Raw genomic sequence first — 16,828 nt, forward strand, 5'->3', positions numbered from 1 at the left:
GGAAATATATTAAGTTCATATAGATCTAACGGCACGTTTCATTGCCGGCAACTTATAATCAATAGTGGTACAAATTTAAATCAAACTCTTTTAAAAGTTTCTTTTAAAAAATATATCTAATGTTAGAAGAACTGAATGTCTCCATGTTACAATGCAAATTTGCTACCTTTTGAAACACCATTTCAACAAAATACTCAGGGTAGATCAACTATTAAAGAAAATATTTTATTACATCATGAAAAAGTATAATCATTCAATTCCAAACTGGTTTTAAAATCTTTTTTTTTTTTAAAGACAGCCTGTTGGTAGATTTCGTTCCACATGGGAATGATATGAATACTAATCTTGTTACTAAATATTGCACAGTCTGAGAGAGACAAATAATGAAAACAAAACAAAATCACATGATTTTGGGAACCATCTCACATTATGAAAAAAAAAACTACTAAGAAACTTTTTAAAGGAGGGGGTTGCTTTTACAGTAGCTTTAAGTTCATAATTCTTGGAATGACTGGAATCCACTGAAGACCATAAACAACGATAGGAAGCTTCATTTCAGCAATCCCTTGTGCAAATAAGATTAATTAGAACAAATAATGCAGTTAAATCCTTGATATCATTGAAACAATTGCCACATCTGTCTGTTACATCCCTGTTGGGGGAAGAGAGAATATGAGGAGCAATTTATGCCATGAGTTTTGCTTGCAATTCCATCTCCGCTGCCTGTTTCAGTGCAACATCCACCAGGAGTTGAAATCCACTGAAGTCCTGATTGAGATCTGGGGGAGTTGGAGGAGGAGTGTTGAAAAGCCCATTTTGTGCATTTGAACTAGGTCCCAACTTATCCTCGTGGAATAGGAGAGAGTTGTCTGTAAAGTTGGTAGGTGAAGCCCACTGAAGGTCATCTGTGGTCTGACCTGCACCAGTGGACTGATTGAAATGGAAAGGGACATCTTTCAGTGCAGTTACGGTGGTATGACAAATTACTGAGGGACGTGCCAAAAGAGATCCTGGAGAAGGAGCATTACAAGTCTTGTTTGGTCTTGCGCTACCAGAGAGAAAGGAACTCTCCATCAGGGGAATGCAGTTTTTTGAGTTGGAAAATTCCACCGGGTGGCCATCAATTACCTTGGTCCCTCTTCGTGAGATAGTAAATTGATTTGGGTCCTTCCCATCCTTCCTCAACATGTCAGGCAAAAGCCTGCGCCGTGCATTGATGAACCAGTTGCAGACCTGAGAATACAATGACACTTTCATTCTTACCGTCATTCAATTCCAATTATGTATTGCATGAAAGCAGTTCTGCTAAATGCCTAAATCCCTTCAAGCTAGATTCCTGAACCTGACCAAAAAATAAAAGGCTGGCAAACAAGTTTTGACACACCCTAAAGAGAGACTTTCCTGTTAAGGCCAACCCTTCCTCTCAGCAGAAAACCTGGAGATTGTTAATGGGTAAAGCCCTAAATTCGGTTTTAAGTCTGAATATACGTAATGAACAAAGAGTAATCTTTGAGTAATGAACAAAGAGTAATCTAAATCATTACAGTTAGGTTAATTAACAACAGGAAAACATTTTCCTCTGAAACAGTAACTCCTCCCTAAAGGAGTTACTGATTTGCCTTGTTCAACTGACTGTGTCAACAGGCAAAAGAGGGATTACCTCACCAAGTTTGCCCTTGTTTGAGTATCAAGCCAGTTTCCTGGGCAATAAAAGAAAGTCCAACAGTCCTTTTTGTTTACTGTACAAGAACTGTTTCTCCTTACAAAGAAAATGTGTGGGATACCTACAAAGAAACAATTACTCTGAGCCAAAATGGCAAAACCAGATTTACAATAAAGCCTACAAAATAGGCCGCACTGACACACTTTAAAAACACAAATATACTCATCAGCTGCTACAAATTCTACACACACCATGTATTATTTTAAAAAATAATAGTCAATGGATTGGAAGAAATTTGTGTTAAAAATCCCACAAACAAAAGGAGTATTTGAAAATTCTCCTTTTGTGTTTTCATGCCCCCCCCTCCCTGTATGGTTTAAGATTAATAATAAAAGCCATTTTTATAAGCTTCCTAGTTTGGGGAAAGCATCATATGTTTAAATTAATACACTCAGGTTATTTCAAATACTGTCACACACTTTGTTTCAAATGTTAGAAAATGCAACTACGTATATATTCACAAAGCAACTAAAACTTATTACACATTCACTTCCTTGGCTGTAAGCAACATTTTATTTACTCAGAATTGTATACATTTTTCAGAATTTTGAACAGAAACCAATCATTTGCCTTCTTAGGTAAATCTTAATGTTGACAATTAGACATGAGTTGATTTCTAAATATGCAGTATTTCAATATGAAAGGCCACCGTGTTTCAAGGGTACTGGTTTCGAAGATTTGGAAAAACTAAATGTCACATTCTTTCCATCGCTCTTGCTGCATGAGTTTGCCTCACGTAAATAATGATTTCTCATCAGGCTGGAAGTTTAAATTGTCCCAATAAAAAGCACAGATGGGCACTGAACATTCATACTTATTTTAGGCACTGAGCAAAAAGTCAGTCCTGGGTAAGCAGGCATCCATCCCACTACAGAAAAACCCAGGCTGAAAATAGCACCTCTGTCAATCAAATACCAAGACACTTTTTAAGTAAAGTGGAAACTAATGATCAATAGAACACTAAATATTAATATTGTGGTATGCCACCCAATGTCTATTAACTTAAAAGCAAAATACATAGTATTCAGCAGGTAAACAAAGTTTCACTATTGCCTTAAGCTTCATTATAACACACTTACATACCTGTAGTGTGGAAAGGTGTGTCTGTCTCGACAATAGTGCTTTCTCTTGTTCAGAAGGATAAGCATTGTAACGGTGCTCGTACAGCCAGTCCCGAAGAATCTGCACCGATTCCTTGGGCAGGTTACCCCGTCTCCTCCTCTTGATTGAGCAGCCGGAAGAAGAGAGGTCCAGGGGGACATCCATGCTGTCATCGTCTTCTGTCTCACTGCCTGATATTGCGGCAGCACCTATGATGCACATGAAAAAGTGTGATGCTCTCGCTCTCTCCTAATTCTGCATTTCTCTACTCAAACACACTATCACCATTCTATGCAATAAAAATGTGGTAATATGGACCAATGAGGTAGAAAGTTTTAGTACAGTGATGGTGAACCTATGGCAAGGGTGCCGAAGGTGGCACGCAGAGCTGTATCTGTTGGCACGCAAGCTGTTGTCCTAGCTCAGCTCCAATGTGCATGTGTGTGCTGGTCAGTTGATTTTCAGCTCACACAGAGGCTCTTGGCGGGCGTTTTTGGCTTCCAGAGAGCCTCTGGAGGGCATTTTTTACCCTCCCCCCTGACTCTAGGGAAGCCTTTGGAGCCTGGGGAGAGTGAAACATAAGCCTACTGGGCCTGCCAGAAGTTGGGAAACAAGCCGTTTCCTGCCTCCAGAGGGCCTCTAGGGGGCAGGGGAAGCTGTTTTCACTCTCCCCAAGCATTGAATTATGAGTATAGGCGCATGCGCAATATCGCTCACCCAGCCTCTTTCGGCACCCGAGGAAAAAAAGGTTCGCCATCACTGTTCTAGTATCTTTCATTCTGAAAATCTGAGCAACTCAGTTATCTGTCTGTATACATGCAAGGATTTGCTCTCTTTGGAGAACCATGCCAATTATTGGCCAACAATGTCTACGGAGAGGGGCGACATACAAATCCAATAAATAAATAAATAAAATAAATAATGTGTATATTCATCTGGCCAATTTTCTTTAAAATTAATTCTACCACTTTTTGCTAACTTACAACAGTTGTTCAGAGGTAGTTCACTCAGAACACCAAATTGTGGTTAATTATTTAGGATTTGTTGAGAAATCAAATAGGCTGAATTAACTCAAAAAGCTAAGCAATAAGCAAGGGTTTAAGTTATGATAACCACACCCAACCATTCAAAGCCAGAATGAGACACCCAAGATGTGTGATCCCACCATATTTTTTGCGGCACACAAACCATTATTATATTATTATTATTATTATTATTATTATTATTATTATTATTATTATTATTATTATTATTATTATTTATTATATTTTTATGCCACCCCTCTCCGAAGACTGTTATTATTAATGCTGTCCGTAAGAATAATAAAAATAAATCCACCAAATGAAAAAAATCACATTTTTTAGAGCATCAGCTGTTTCCCATTTACGGTTGACTTTTTAAAATTGCTCACCCATCATTACCCAGACTTTATATGAATATTCTAACATTAAGTTATCTAAGAATAATAACTTGGTAATTAGAACACTTACTAAATTTAAGCCCAATAATAGCTAGATATGATTTCATTCTAAACAGTTAATATTTTGCATGAGGTATTGCAATATTTTAGGAATAGAAATATCAACCTTACTTCTACAACTGTTCTTGCAAATTAGCATTTAGCACTAATACACCGAGTAAAAAATATGAGAAAATGGTAAATTATGCTTCAGAATGATATCCACATTTCCTTCATCCTAAAGAAAAATGGTTTGTCTACATTAGAATGAAGTTTTATTTTTCTTCAGCCCTTCTGTAGGTACTCTATAGGTTCTCGTTTAGCATCCCCAATTGGGATTAGCAGCCACATGGCTAAGTGAGGCAGCTTCTAAGTGATAAATCATGACACAACTGTGTTATGCATTGGTGCTGGGATAGCTGGCTTGAAACTGACAAGACACACTTCTGTTCTTGTTTGCCTTCCAATCCCTCTCCAGGTTTTGTGGAATGCTCACCCTTGATATAATTAGCAAGGAGGAAAATAAAGTTTCCACTGAATGTAATTTACATTTAATGGAGAGGAAGGCATTACAAGAGAGTAAGAAGGCATACAGTGGGGAATGCCCATCGAAAGCAACACTCTGGCCTTGGCAACCATGGGCACCCTCCACAAACAGCCTGGTGTATTCCCCATTGAGTACCTGCTTTCTTTCTTTGTAACGCTTCCTCTGCAATCTTTCCATTCTGCATTATTGGGAGAGAATCTCAGCTCAGGCAGAGGAAAACACATAGTGATTATAATAAATGACTTCACTGTGAAGTCATAAATGTGGACGTTGGTGTAAAGTTATTTGTTTTCAGCACCACTGTAACTTTGGATGAGTGAGTTGGGCAGTCTACAAATCCCAATAATAAAATAAGTGAGGACTATCTGTAGTTCAGTGATGGGTTGCTTCCAGTTCGGACTGGTTCTTTAGAACTGGTAGCTATGACTCCAAGCCGAGAGAGAACTGGTTTCTCTGTATCAGTGAAAGTGGGCCCACCTGCCTGCCCCTGGATTATACTGACTTTTATATCTGCTTCGGAAGTCCAGCTGATCAGGAATGGCTGATTGATTTGCCACTCCACAGCTGGTTTTACGCTTCTTGCCTAGTTTGCAATGTGGAAGTTCTGTTTCCTATGAACTGCGCATGCACCCACAGTGAAGGGCAGTCAAGGGAACCAGTTGTAAAGCTGGTAGCAAGCCACCACTGCTGTAGTTCACCTATTCTGTTCACTTGTGATTAACAGGTTTTATTGCAACAAGAATTCAGTATGTTTTGGCACTGGCTAAAAAGGGGAAATGACTGTTACTTCTTATCATAACTCCACCTCCATGAGCACATCCTATACACTGCAACACATCAGGAAAAAAGTTCAGTCTCTTGACAAAGGCAGCTACACATCAAGACCTCTTTTTTCCAATAGAATAACAGAGCAAAACAGCTCCTCTCTCTCTAAATACTGATCTACTGACGTTATTTTCTCAAACTAGTAAATACAAGTATTACTAAAGGATTTCATTAATTCAACAATCTCTTGTGAGAAGGGCTTAATTGTTCTTCTTTTGTGCTGCCTTTTATTCCTTGTTGTACCAACCTAACATTGGAAATAAATTCTGTAGTTTATCTCCCAGTATAAATTTGAAAACTAAGCAAAGTTGATCAAACTTGTTATAGAGCTGGCAAAAAAAGAGATTACATTTTAAAATGGACCACCACATCAGGCTGAGAGTTGTGGATTAAAATAAATCCAGAAAACATATTCCAATGTATCCTTAATGGAAGAAGCGGTTAGTCGATGAATTAGGTTGTTATCACCTTCTTCATTCTAAATCCTTTCCATCCTCCATTCCAGTCACATGACCTAGACTGGAGCTGCAATTAAAGGATTGGCTATTGTTCCAGAAGGCACATTCTGCACGCTTTCTCTGCTTTGCTTGTTCTAGCAATGGTCCTATATCTTTTCAGAATGTCTGATGGTGAGGGATAACAATTGTGGCTTTCTCAAGCATAAAAAAACATTGATGGGAAAACTGCGCTCATTGTTTATCAGTGGATACTTCCCTCCCCCGCAGCAACTTCCAAGGTTATTTATGAACATAAACTCTGGTAACTCAATTTGTTATTATACCTTCTAAGAAATACTGTTCAATAAAAGTTGAAAACTTTTCAAGGTTAATAAGAAATGCATTTCTATCTACCAACATATACATAACAGATCATGTGCAGGACTAAGAATGAGACCTCTGGTGTTCAATTGTATCAGGGCTCAAGATCTAATTCTGGCCATGCTGTGTCACTAGTGTGTCAGTAAACCAGGTGAATACAATAGGCCAGTGTTGTCCAAACATAATGATAAAGCTAACCGTTGGACCATTTATCCTGAAGAGAAAATAGATTAACAAGGTGTCCTGTAACAATAACAAACCACCCAGTTGGGGAGGTAGAAAGCAAAGTGAAAGGTTTCAGGCACTTACTGTAGATGGATTTATTTGCATTGCCAGATGCTTATCTAGCATATTTAGTAGCAGACTCTGTTTACAAAACTTTCTCAACCATTGCTAATTTAAACCTGGTTTAATCAACTAATCAAAATTTCTGAGGTCACACAGTAAACCTAGACACAAGATCTGGGTTCGTACATTTGTGCTTAGTCGGTCTGGGATCTGGTGCATCATGTGACCACAATATCTGAAACCTGAGATCCCTTTTCATTGGGTTTGATATAATTTATAATGTGTTACACATTCATATGGTATCTTTTCAATAAAAATTGAAAATCTTGTGAAAGAGGTCTTCCCATGAATGGAACAAATGTTAAAAGGCCGGGAGGGTGGGGGTGGGATTATATCAGGGTTTGAACCACAGGTAGTCCTCCACTTAACAACAGTTCATTTAGTGACTGTTCAAAATTACAACAGCACTGAAAATGTGACTAATAAACATTGCTCAGTTATTACCATTGCAGCATCCCTAGTCATAGGATCAAAATTCAGATGCTTGGCAACTGGTTTATATTTATGACCACTGCTGTATCCCAAGATCATGTGATTCGGGTTTTTTGCGACCTTCCAACAAGGGAAGCCAGATTGGCTTTACAACCATGTTAGTAGCTTAACAATGATTCACTTAACAACTGTGGCAAGAAAGATTGTAAAATGGGACAAAACTCACTTAACAAATGTCTCATTTCACAACAGAAAATCTGAGCACCATTGTGGTCATAAGTCAAGGATTACCTGTATACAAGGCCAGATTTTTTTAAATCAGTGCTCTACCAGCAATCAATAGCCTAGATTTCAGTTTGATAGTATATTTTATTTGCTAAAACTTCTGATAGCAGACCGTAATCTAAAAGGGTACTTTATGCCTTACAGAAGCATAGAAATACATCAATAGAACAGAATATTCCTTTTAAGAACACTTTCATACTGTGACACCAGATAGTTTAGAATATTTAAAGCTTATTGTTGGAGTAGTTTCCTTCTCTCCGGATGCATTTGGGACCCTCCTTTCCATATAATGGTCTGATTCATGGGCCTTTAGTCATTTGCTCTCTCCATTAGCGCCCTTCATACACGGATAAAAGAACAGGAATTCATTCAGAGAGATAATTTAAACAACATCAACAAGAAGTCATTGGATCCTAGCATATTGCACAAGATTTACACCTAAATGCTGAGAAAAGCAATCAAGCCAAACTATTTCAGCTAGCTAGAACAGAAGATTGCTTTAAAAGTAAAGAAACAACAAACAAACTTGAAACTAAAAAGTGTTCCAAGGCTAGAAAATGTATTCTGATCCCTTCAAAACAAAATGTAAATGCTGATCTCCTCCTCTCACCCTGTAAACATTAAAAAAAAATGAGAACCGGTAAAGCTCCTGACAGTATAAATAAAAATTAAAGCAAGAACAAACCTGCAGTACTGAGTGCCCTTTGATCTGCTTACTTATTGTGACATGTTCCCTCTGCTAGGAGGTTAATGATACAAAACAGGTTTGGGCTAAACAGGAGACAAATGCTATGCAGCCTTTTTTTTTTTTGGGGGGGGGGGGGGGTATGAGCAAATTTCAATAAAGGAGCATTAACTACCAGGAAAGAGACCCTTTATTTGTGCAGAAGCTGCAGTTACAGGAAGCTACGAGGAGCATTAGATGCAAACTAGTCCAGTTGATTTTTTTTAAAAAAATATATTATTAGAGCAAAGGCCATACTGGTGCTGCCATGGCAGTGTTTACATTGGAGCGTTTGTGCTGATTACTAACAAGGGAAAACCAAAGCTACCCTGTAATCAGTCTGTGCTCTGCATTTCCTGTTTTAACAAGGAACAGTTAAAAGGTGGCCTGACTAGGCTGCCTGTCTCAGTGGATCACTACTGCTTTGTTATTTTTTACTCTACAGAATTCTTGTAGGGAGAAATATTTGCATTCTTAATTTGGTGTTTTAACATAGCAGATTACAATTTTCACATGACATACTTGGTCATAAGTGTAACCAAAGCTCCAATTTCAATTTTTTTAAAAATAGCTTATTTTTAGCTTATTTTATCTGAGGACTGAGAAATATTTAGCTAACAGCAATTTAACACTGTACAAGAGTTTGTGTTGTACAGTATACACATATACAAGAGTTTGTGTTATTGAAATATCTTTAATGTTCAGTAGTTATTTACTCTTCTAAAGAAAATAGTTTTAACGATACTGTTTGTTTAACAAAATAAACCCAAAACCAGATTTATAATTTGCAGGTACATTATAAGGTCACTTTGTCCAATGTTTATGAGCACAGTTGGTTTAATCTCATAATGCAGGCCTGAGTTTGAAAAATTCTTCTAAAGATATACACAGTATGACAACTTGTCTAAATACATTTAAACAAGGACAAATATATTTTGTGTGTAAATTATTTACCTGTTTGTTTCTTTGTGGCCAAAAAGTTAACATGACATTATTCCTTAAGTTATCCCTACATCTATAAGCCATGCATGGGAATATAAGAGTAATAATTCCTTAATTTTTGTATATTAAGGAAATGATAAACCTACTGAAAATGTAACCTAATAAAATAGTGTGACTGCTGTTCTGTGGGTAGGGAGAAGTGCTGCATTGAGAAAGTGGTAGATACCAGCTGCTTTGATAAATTTACAAAATGCCTTATATCAAATAAGTTCGCTTTGCACCATGAGTAATACACAAAACTGCTTTCTCCACAAATCTCTTTGTGTATGAAACTCTTATCAAGCTGTTTCGCAGGGCAGCTCAGTCATTTTCCAGAAAACACCTACATAATGTATAGATACAAGATTCAAATTCTTAATTTGAAAACCTTAAGACTCTACATATGTGATATTGACACTCTCAATATGCAAGAAAGACAAAATTACAAAGAAAAATAGCAGACTTGACACTGACCCAAAATTAAAAACTTGGATGCAGCGCTAAGTTATTAACTGTCAAGACAATAAATATTTCTTGAAAAAATAAGAACTTTTCTAGAACTGACTTTATAATAATTACAAGCATATAATCCTCCCAAGTTTATTTTGGCCAGAAAGAAACATGTTATAGCACCCTACCTGTGAGCTTTGCTGTAGAAAGGATGTGTATATTTCTTCTTCCAAAGTTAGAGAAAATAGTTTAAGAGGTTTGAATAGAAATATAACTCTTCAAAGATCAACATGTTTTTCATTACAGAATGAAATCTCACCAGATTTCAACATAGAAAGCTTTTCATAGGCAAATAAATTACAGATTATGGTCACAAGTTCTAGTGACAAAGGAGAAATTTTTGGACATGAAGTAAGAGGAAATAAAATCCTAAAGATACACACAGTAATTGTTATGCTGAAGCTGAGTCACATGTAACTCATTGTATGCTTTCACAAAACAATGATAATGCCAGATTTGTGTAAAGATATATAGGTAGGCTGTGCAGTTAATAGATGTTTTAAGAACACTTTCACTGACTCGATCAGTGAAATTTGAAGTCTACTTCAAATTTCTACCTTTAATATTTATCCTAATATACTACCTTTAATATTTTTAATCTTATGCATACTTCTCAGACCACAGAAAGCTACATCACCCCAATTCATATAAAATTGGAGTATATAAATCCTCTTAGGTTATAGCATAACCAAATTTCAGATTTCCAGATCACATTTACCATCAACCATCCAACTTTTCAAAATGTTTTTGTTCTGATCTCCTTTATATTCCATATACCAGAAAACTTTTCCTTATGCTCAACTCCTCCACTCCTTCCACTTTCTCTCCTGCACTTAACATGTTCAAGTTTTATTAAACATTGTCTGGCCTGACAGAAGAGACAGCATGATTAAAGTTGACAAGATAGGAAGTCCAGATTTTAAGCAGGCATGCACAAAACACAGCATCTCACCTCCCCTTCCCTAAAATCTTGGAACAATGGATCAGCAGGCAGGAAACCAGCTCACCACCACTGTTCACATAAAGAGAGCAGAGCAGCATTTACAACAACACTACACAAGTTTTCCATCCAGTGTGGAATTGTTTGCTCAATAATGTAACTAATATTTTTGTACAAAGTTCACAAACAATGACATTTGTCTTTAACTTCAGAGGTAGGCTGGAGCACATACTGTTCCATAAACGATGTTGTACATCTCACTTATAACTAGTTAGCTCACTTTCCTTTTTAGATAGTTACATTTCACTCACTTACACAAGATCGACTGCATGGAAAAGAACGATTGAAACATTTCAAAAGCAAAAAAAAAAAAAGTTTCCCAATGACCCACAAAAGTCTAACCCCTTGTTAAAAACAGGAGTTACAATTGTCTCTTTCCATTTAACTCCATAACTGGAAGCCACTGACTTTTCATTGTTTTTCACAGCACTCATAAATTCATAATTCAAATTCATAATTCAAATTACGAATAAACAAAGGCATTGACAAAACCAGCAGTGCCTACAAGATATTTCACCAGATCCTGGTGTTTTTTTTAAAGAGTGCTTTTCAAAGTTATCTTGCCTTTCATCTGACAGTAGCCTATAAACTTGCTTTGGCCTACAAAGAGTAGCCTATAAACTTGCGTATATAAACGGCCTTGTTGTTTCTTTTTAACCCGTCCAGTCTCAAGCGTGGGAGATCCGCTCTCCGGGCTTTCTTAACCGATTTTTTGCCGAGGCTCCACCCCCCCGACTCTCTTCCCCCTCCTTCCCAGACGAGCGCAAACAAAGAAACTACTTCAAGCACGCTGTTGCTAGTTGAAGAATTTTTTTGTGTTGTTTTCAGATGTCGCCTGGCTCTCCATATCGTGCGTTTCCACAGCAGAACGCAAAGCAGCCCAGGCGAAAGCAGCCCAGGCTCGGGAGAGGAAGATGCCGCGAGCGGGCCCGTGAAGAAAAAAAAAAGTCGGAAAGTAGAGTGGGGTGAGGGGAAACTTTTTGTTTCGGACACAAAACGGGCGGCGGCGACTCGGGGTTTTTTGACAGGGGCGCCAGCAGCTGAAAGGGGCGGCGAGCCTTCAAACTGACCCCGCCACAGTTGTATTTTGTTAATGTCTGAACGGAGAAAGAACCCCCCCCAACTTCTTCCCCCTCCTCCTCCTCAACTTGGAGTTTACGCTGTTCAAAGAAACGGGGGCGGGGGCTTTCATTAAAAAAGCTCGGAGGGACATAAAGTCCCAATTTCTTCCTCAGCCTGTACTTCAGAGTTGCGTACTCCCCCCCCCTCAAGCCCCACGCGCACGCAACTCTTCCTCTTCTGACAATTGTTTAGCAACGCCACGAGGTAGGCAACGTCGCTTGGAAGCCGGAGACAGAAAGAAACAGAGAGAGAGAAAGAAGAGAGAGAGACAGGCAGATAGAGAAAGAGGCTCGAAGCAGGACAAACTTACTTTTCTGAGCTTTCATTTCGGCGCCCTTCTCGCCTCCCCGTGGAAGATTTCCCCCCTTCCTTTGGGTGCCAGGAAGGGAGAAACAAAACTTTGGGGAAAGAAAAGAAAGAGAAGGGGGGAGGGGATGAAGAGACGGCGGCTTCCTCCAGCGGGGCTCCTTTGCAAAGGCGGCGTCCGACGCTGCGGGACGGTCGGTGCAGAAAGTTAACTTGAGAGTAAAGCCCTCTCGCCGCTTCTTCCTTCTTTGTTCTGCAACTGGTGCTTGGCACAAGCTGCTGCTGTTGCTGCCGCCTCCGCCACGAGGTGTGCCCTCCCCCCCACCTCCCGGCCCTGACTAAGCGGGAGAGAAGCCAGGGCTGCCCCTCCCCTCCTCTCCGACAGGCTGGCCGGCTGGGTAACGGCTTTGGGGCGGGCGGGAGAGGGAGAGAGAGAGAGAAGGCGAGTCTGTCAAAATACCGGCGTTAAAGCGAAAGAAGCGGGGAGAACAGCTCTCTTCCCCCCCCTCCCTTCCCAAGACGCGGCGTAAACACGCGGACAAGCGACAGAAGTCTCAGCCGCTTCGCTTTCCCAAGTTGTCCTTTTAAAGGCTAGCTAATTTTAACAAAAACGGGAAAGTAGGCCAAGGGGAAGTCGGAAGGGGGTGGCCAGGCGGGCGAGACCATTTAAATGCTTCAGGCGCCGGGCTCTGCCTCATGAACGTCGTTCATAAAGTTTGCGTCAACAGCCCCGCGGACCGCTTGGGGAATCTCCTCAGGCAGGAGAGACAGCGCTCGCTCTCCGAGCCCGTCCTTCGGCTTTGGTCAGCCTGGAAGGCCTCAGCACGGGATTTTTGGCCACTTCCCCACTTCTTGGCTTTGTTACAGTCAGGTTTTCCATCCCGGGAATCTTCGCGACGAGCCTGGCCCGCCAGAGAGCAAAGTCCCCCTCCCTCAACGTAGCAAGCCAGGTGGCTCAAATCTTGTTCGCCTTCCGCTTCCTCCGAGATTGTTACAGCTTCTGCTGCGCGGTGCTGGCCTGAATAAACGCCTCAAACCCTTTGGGCGAGTTTAGGAGGGGAGCGATTCATATAGTTCGCCTTCCTTTTCACTTGTCAGCAAAAATATGTTACGTGTGTGTATACTGCTCAAAGAAATAAAGGCAGCAGTCAACACATCCTAGAACTGAATGAATGAAATATTATCGTTGAATACTTTGCTCTGTACAAAGTTGAATGTGCACAACAGCATGTGAAATTGATTGTCAATCAGTGTTGCTTCCTAAGTGGCCAGTTTGATTTCACAGAAGTTTGATTTACTTGAAGTTATATTGTGTTGTTTAAGTGTTCCCTTTATTTTTTTTGAGCAGTGTGCAGTGTGCATTCATAAATCACTACCACCATCCCATTCTGGATCCCATCCCAAATGTACTTTAGAACAGTGTTTCCCAACCTTGGCCACTTGAAGATATTTGGACTTCAACTCCAAGAATTCCCCAGCCAGCGAAAGCTGGCTGGGGAATTCTGGGAGTTGAAGTCCAGATATCTTCAAGTGGCCAAGGTTGGGAAACACTGCTTTAGAAGACGCCCCCCCCCCCCCCCCCAATATGCATCACCGCGCTTTGGGATACATGCGACCTGCTAACTTTAAAAAGATCCCCAGCTATAAGATGAACCTTTGTGTTGACTTAACTTGGGACAGGAGGGTGGGTGGGTTTAAGTAACGCGAGAATCCATGGAGTTGCTTTGAACTGTGCGGTTTCTTCCATCTGTCCAGACAGCGAGTTGGAGGGAGAGGGTTAAAAAAAACACATTACGTCAGTTCCAATTTACACGGAGGCAAATTCGCGGGCAACACACTACTTTCCCACCACTCCGTTTCTACTAATGAAATGCGTTCCATGTTTTTTACACATGCTCGTTTAAGGGGGACTCTGTCACCTTTGTAGTCCTAACACGGCTTTGATTCAACGACATTGAATAAACACGTGCGCAACGTGTTTGTTTTCCTCTTCATTCTTAGCGTTTCCTGGGACGATCCAATTGCAGCTGAATGAGACCCTTCAGATTATTATTATACTGTATATAGGTCTCCTGTGTGAGCAGGGCGGTTGGACTAGATGACCTCTAAGGTCCTTTCCAACTCTTGTTACAGATCACCGGAGCTGCAATTTAGGGACTTTTGCGTGGGCTGCTTTCCAAACCCTCGGACAGAGGCGGCTTCTTTTCCTTCCCGTAAGGAGGCGCTTCTCATCCGGGATGGAAAAGCACCTTCTTGCTCAAACCTTATTAGCCCGCCACCTAACTAACCTGAATTTTAACGAGCACATTCATCATGACTAAAGGTGAGTGTCATGCAGTAATTATCGCAACCGACAAAGCACGGCGTAAGTCAACTGAACAAGCCAGGACTTCATAGTAAAGGCGCCCTCTCCGCGTCGCCCCATCAGCTCTGAACCACCAGCTGACTGAGCTCCAGACAAACGGGGCCTTCACAGCCCACGTGGTTCCCTGCCGGAAGGGGAGGGGGGGGTCGAGCGCTCCAGGAAGAGTCCTGTTTACACGCTGGATCTCGGCTCCACGCTATACAAAGGTGAACAATCACGTTGCCACCTAAAGCCTGGTCGTTTTTTTAAAAAAAATGACTTAGCAGCGCATCAGTTCATGTAGCTAAGATACAGTGTGGCAAACCGGGGCGGGTAAGAGGATCTCTTAACAGTAACAGAGTTGGCAGGGATCTTAGAGGACATCTAGACCAGTGTTTCCCAACCTTGGCAACTTGAAGATATTTGGACTTCAACTCCCAGAATTCCCCAGCCAGCATTCGGCTGAAGTTGGATCCGTCCCAGTAAGGCTGCTAGGAAAACAAAACACGTTGCGTCTCGTGTTTATTCCGTGGAGAAGGATCGCGCTAAAGCGCTGCTTTTGTGCAGTTACATTCCTGGGTGGATATATTTAAACAAGGACAAAACTTGAGTTCTTTTGCGTGTTATTCGGACCGAACGCTACATCAGGGCCAAGGAGTAAATAACGCCTCCCCTTCAATGTTTCGGAGAGGCTCGTACGGATCTGCCGCGTCATCGTTAATGACGGCATCGCTCAGCTGAGCCGCAACGCTGAAGGGAGTTCCGAGGAGGCATGTTATGTAGGAAGATATAACATATATATAAAAAAGGTCTGGCACCTTACACACATATATACATATATATATATCCGCAAGAGAGCCTGGCCGGAGAGAGGGAGACAGGAGACGCGCAATGCAAGGCGCGCAGCTTGCGAGAAAATATATATATATAAGGCGCCAGACTTTTTCTCGCAAGCTGCGCGCTTTGCATTGCGCGTCTCCTGTCTCCCTCTCTCCGGCCAGGCTCTCTTGCGGATCCGCGCTTGCGAAATGGCTGCCAGGTGGCTCCATCCTTCCAGCGCAGAAACCCCCCGAAGCTTCTCGCCTTGTAGCCCGGGAGTCACTTTCGCCGAGGAGCTGCAACTGTTGACCGAAACTGAGTCAAGGACACCTCACATCCGGACTGAGCGCACCGAAGCGTCGCCAAGCGGTTGCTTTTGCCATCCTGACAGTGTCGCTCGCAGCCGATGGGGGGGGAGGGGGATGGCGATGCGGACAAGGCGCCTTTGGGAGGAAATCCCTGCTCGTCGGATTTTTTCCATCTTCCTCTGAGGCTCGCTTCCTCCTTCGGGAAGCAGAAGATCGCCTTGTCCGCTAGCTACACCGATCTTCTATCTATCTATCTATCTATCTATCTATCTATCTATCTATCTATCTATCTATCTATCTATTTATCTATCTATCCATCCATCCATTCAATTTTTATGCTGCCCTTCTCCTTAGACTCAGGGCGGCTTACAACATGTTAGCAACAGCACTTTTTAACAGAGCCAGCATATTGCCCTCACAATCCGGGTCCTCATTTTACCCACCTCAGAAGGATGGAAGGCTGAGTCAACCTTGAGCAGGTGATGAGATTTGAACCGCTGACCTGCAGATCTACAGTCAGCTTCAGTGGCCTGCAGTACAGCACTCTACCTGCTCTGCCACCTTGGCTCTTGTTGCCGAAGTGTGGAACTCATTCCCCTACTCTGTAGTGTCATCCCCTAACCCCCAACATTTTACCCTTAGACTACCCACGGTTGACCTATCCAGATTCCTAAGAGGCCAGTAAGAGGCGTGCATAAGTGCACTAGTGTGCCTTCCGTCCCCTGTCCTATTGTCTCCTATATCTCCTATATCTTTTCTTCTATTCCTATATATTTTTATTCCTATATCTTCTATTCTTTCTCTGATATATTTTACTACGAGTACAGTATATACTCTAACCTTCATTGTGTATTGGACAAAATAAATAAATAAAAATAAACTTCAATTCCCAGAATTTATTTTATTTATTTATTTATTATTTGGATTTGTATGCCGCCCCTCTCCGAAGACTCGGGGCGGCATACAAATTCCTGAGCCAATCATCCTAGCTCAGGAATTCTGGGAGTTAAAGTCCACAAGTCATAGAAGAGCCAACTTTGCCTACCCCTGCCCTAAATCAGTGTTTCTCAAATAGTGGGGCAGCCTCCCTTGGGGGGCGTGGAGTGATGCCAGGGGGGCGCGTGACCCCAAGGAACGTGGGGGTTTTGCCGCAGGGAGTAGGGGGGCGTTTGCACC

General features: G+C 41.4%; 1 protein-coding gene across 2 annotated transcripts; it reads right to left on the minus strand.

The window, feature by feature from the left end:
• Window positions 1-209: 209 nt before the first annotated feature.
• On the minus strand, window positions 210-13,171 carry TGIF1 (TGFB induced factor homeobox 1). Of its 2 annotated transcripts, none has more exons than XM_070747583.1 (3): window positions 12,186-13,171; window positions 2,807-3,033; window positions 210-1,233 (listed from the first exon to the last, which is right to left on the minus strand). In XM_070747583.1, exons 1-3 carry the CDS (start codon window positions 12,199-12,201, stop codon window positions 685-687), a joined length of 792 nt encoding a protein of 263 aa, XP_070603684.1. In that variant the 5' UTR covers window positions 12,202-13,171; the 3' UTR covers window positions 210-684. The 2 variants fall into 2 exon arrangements, with proteins under 2 accessions (XP_070603684.1, XP_070603685.1); XM_070747584.1 differs by lacking the exon at window positions 12,186-13,171 and adding an exon at window positions 9,882-10,038.
• Between the last annotated feature and the right edge of the window lie 3,657 nt (window positions 13,172-16,828).

This window comes from Erythrolamprus reginae, chromosome 3, assembly GCF_031021105.1.
Source record: "Erythrolamprus reginae isolate rEryReg1 chromosome 3, rEryReg1.hap1, whole genome shotgun sequence".
Taxonomy (NCBI): domain Eukaryota; kingdom Metazoa; phylum Chordata; class Lepidosauria; order Squamata; family Dipsadidae; genus Erythrolamprus; species Erythrolamprus reginae.

Coding starts and splice junctions, on each gene's coding strand:
- TGIF1 (XM_070747583.1), bottom strand. Junction 1,234..2,806: donor CACACCTTTCCACACTACAG/GTATGTAAGTGT, acceptor TTGTATTCTCAG/GTCTGCAACTGGTTCATCAA.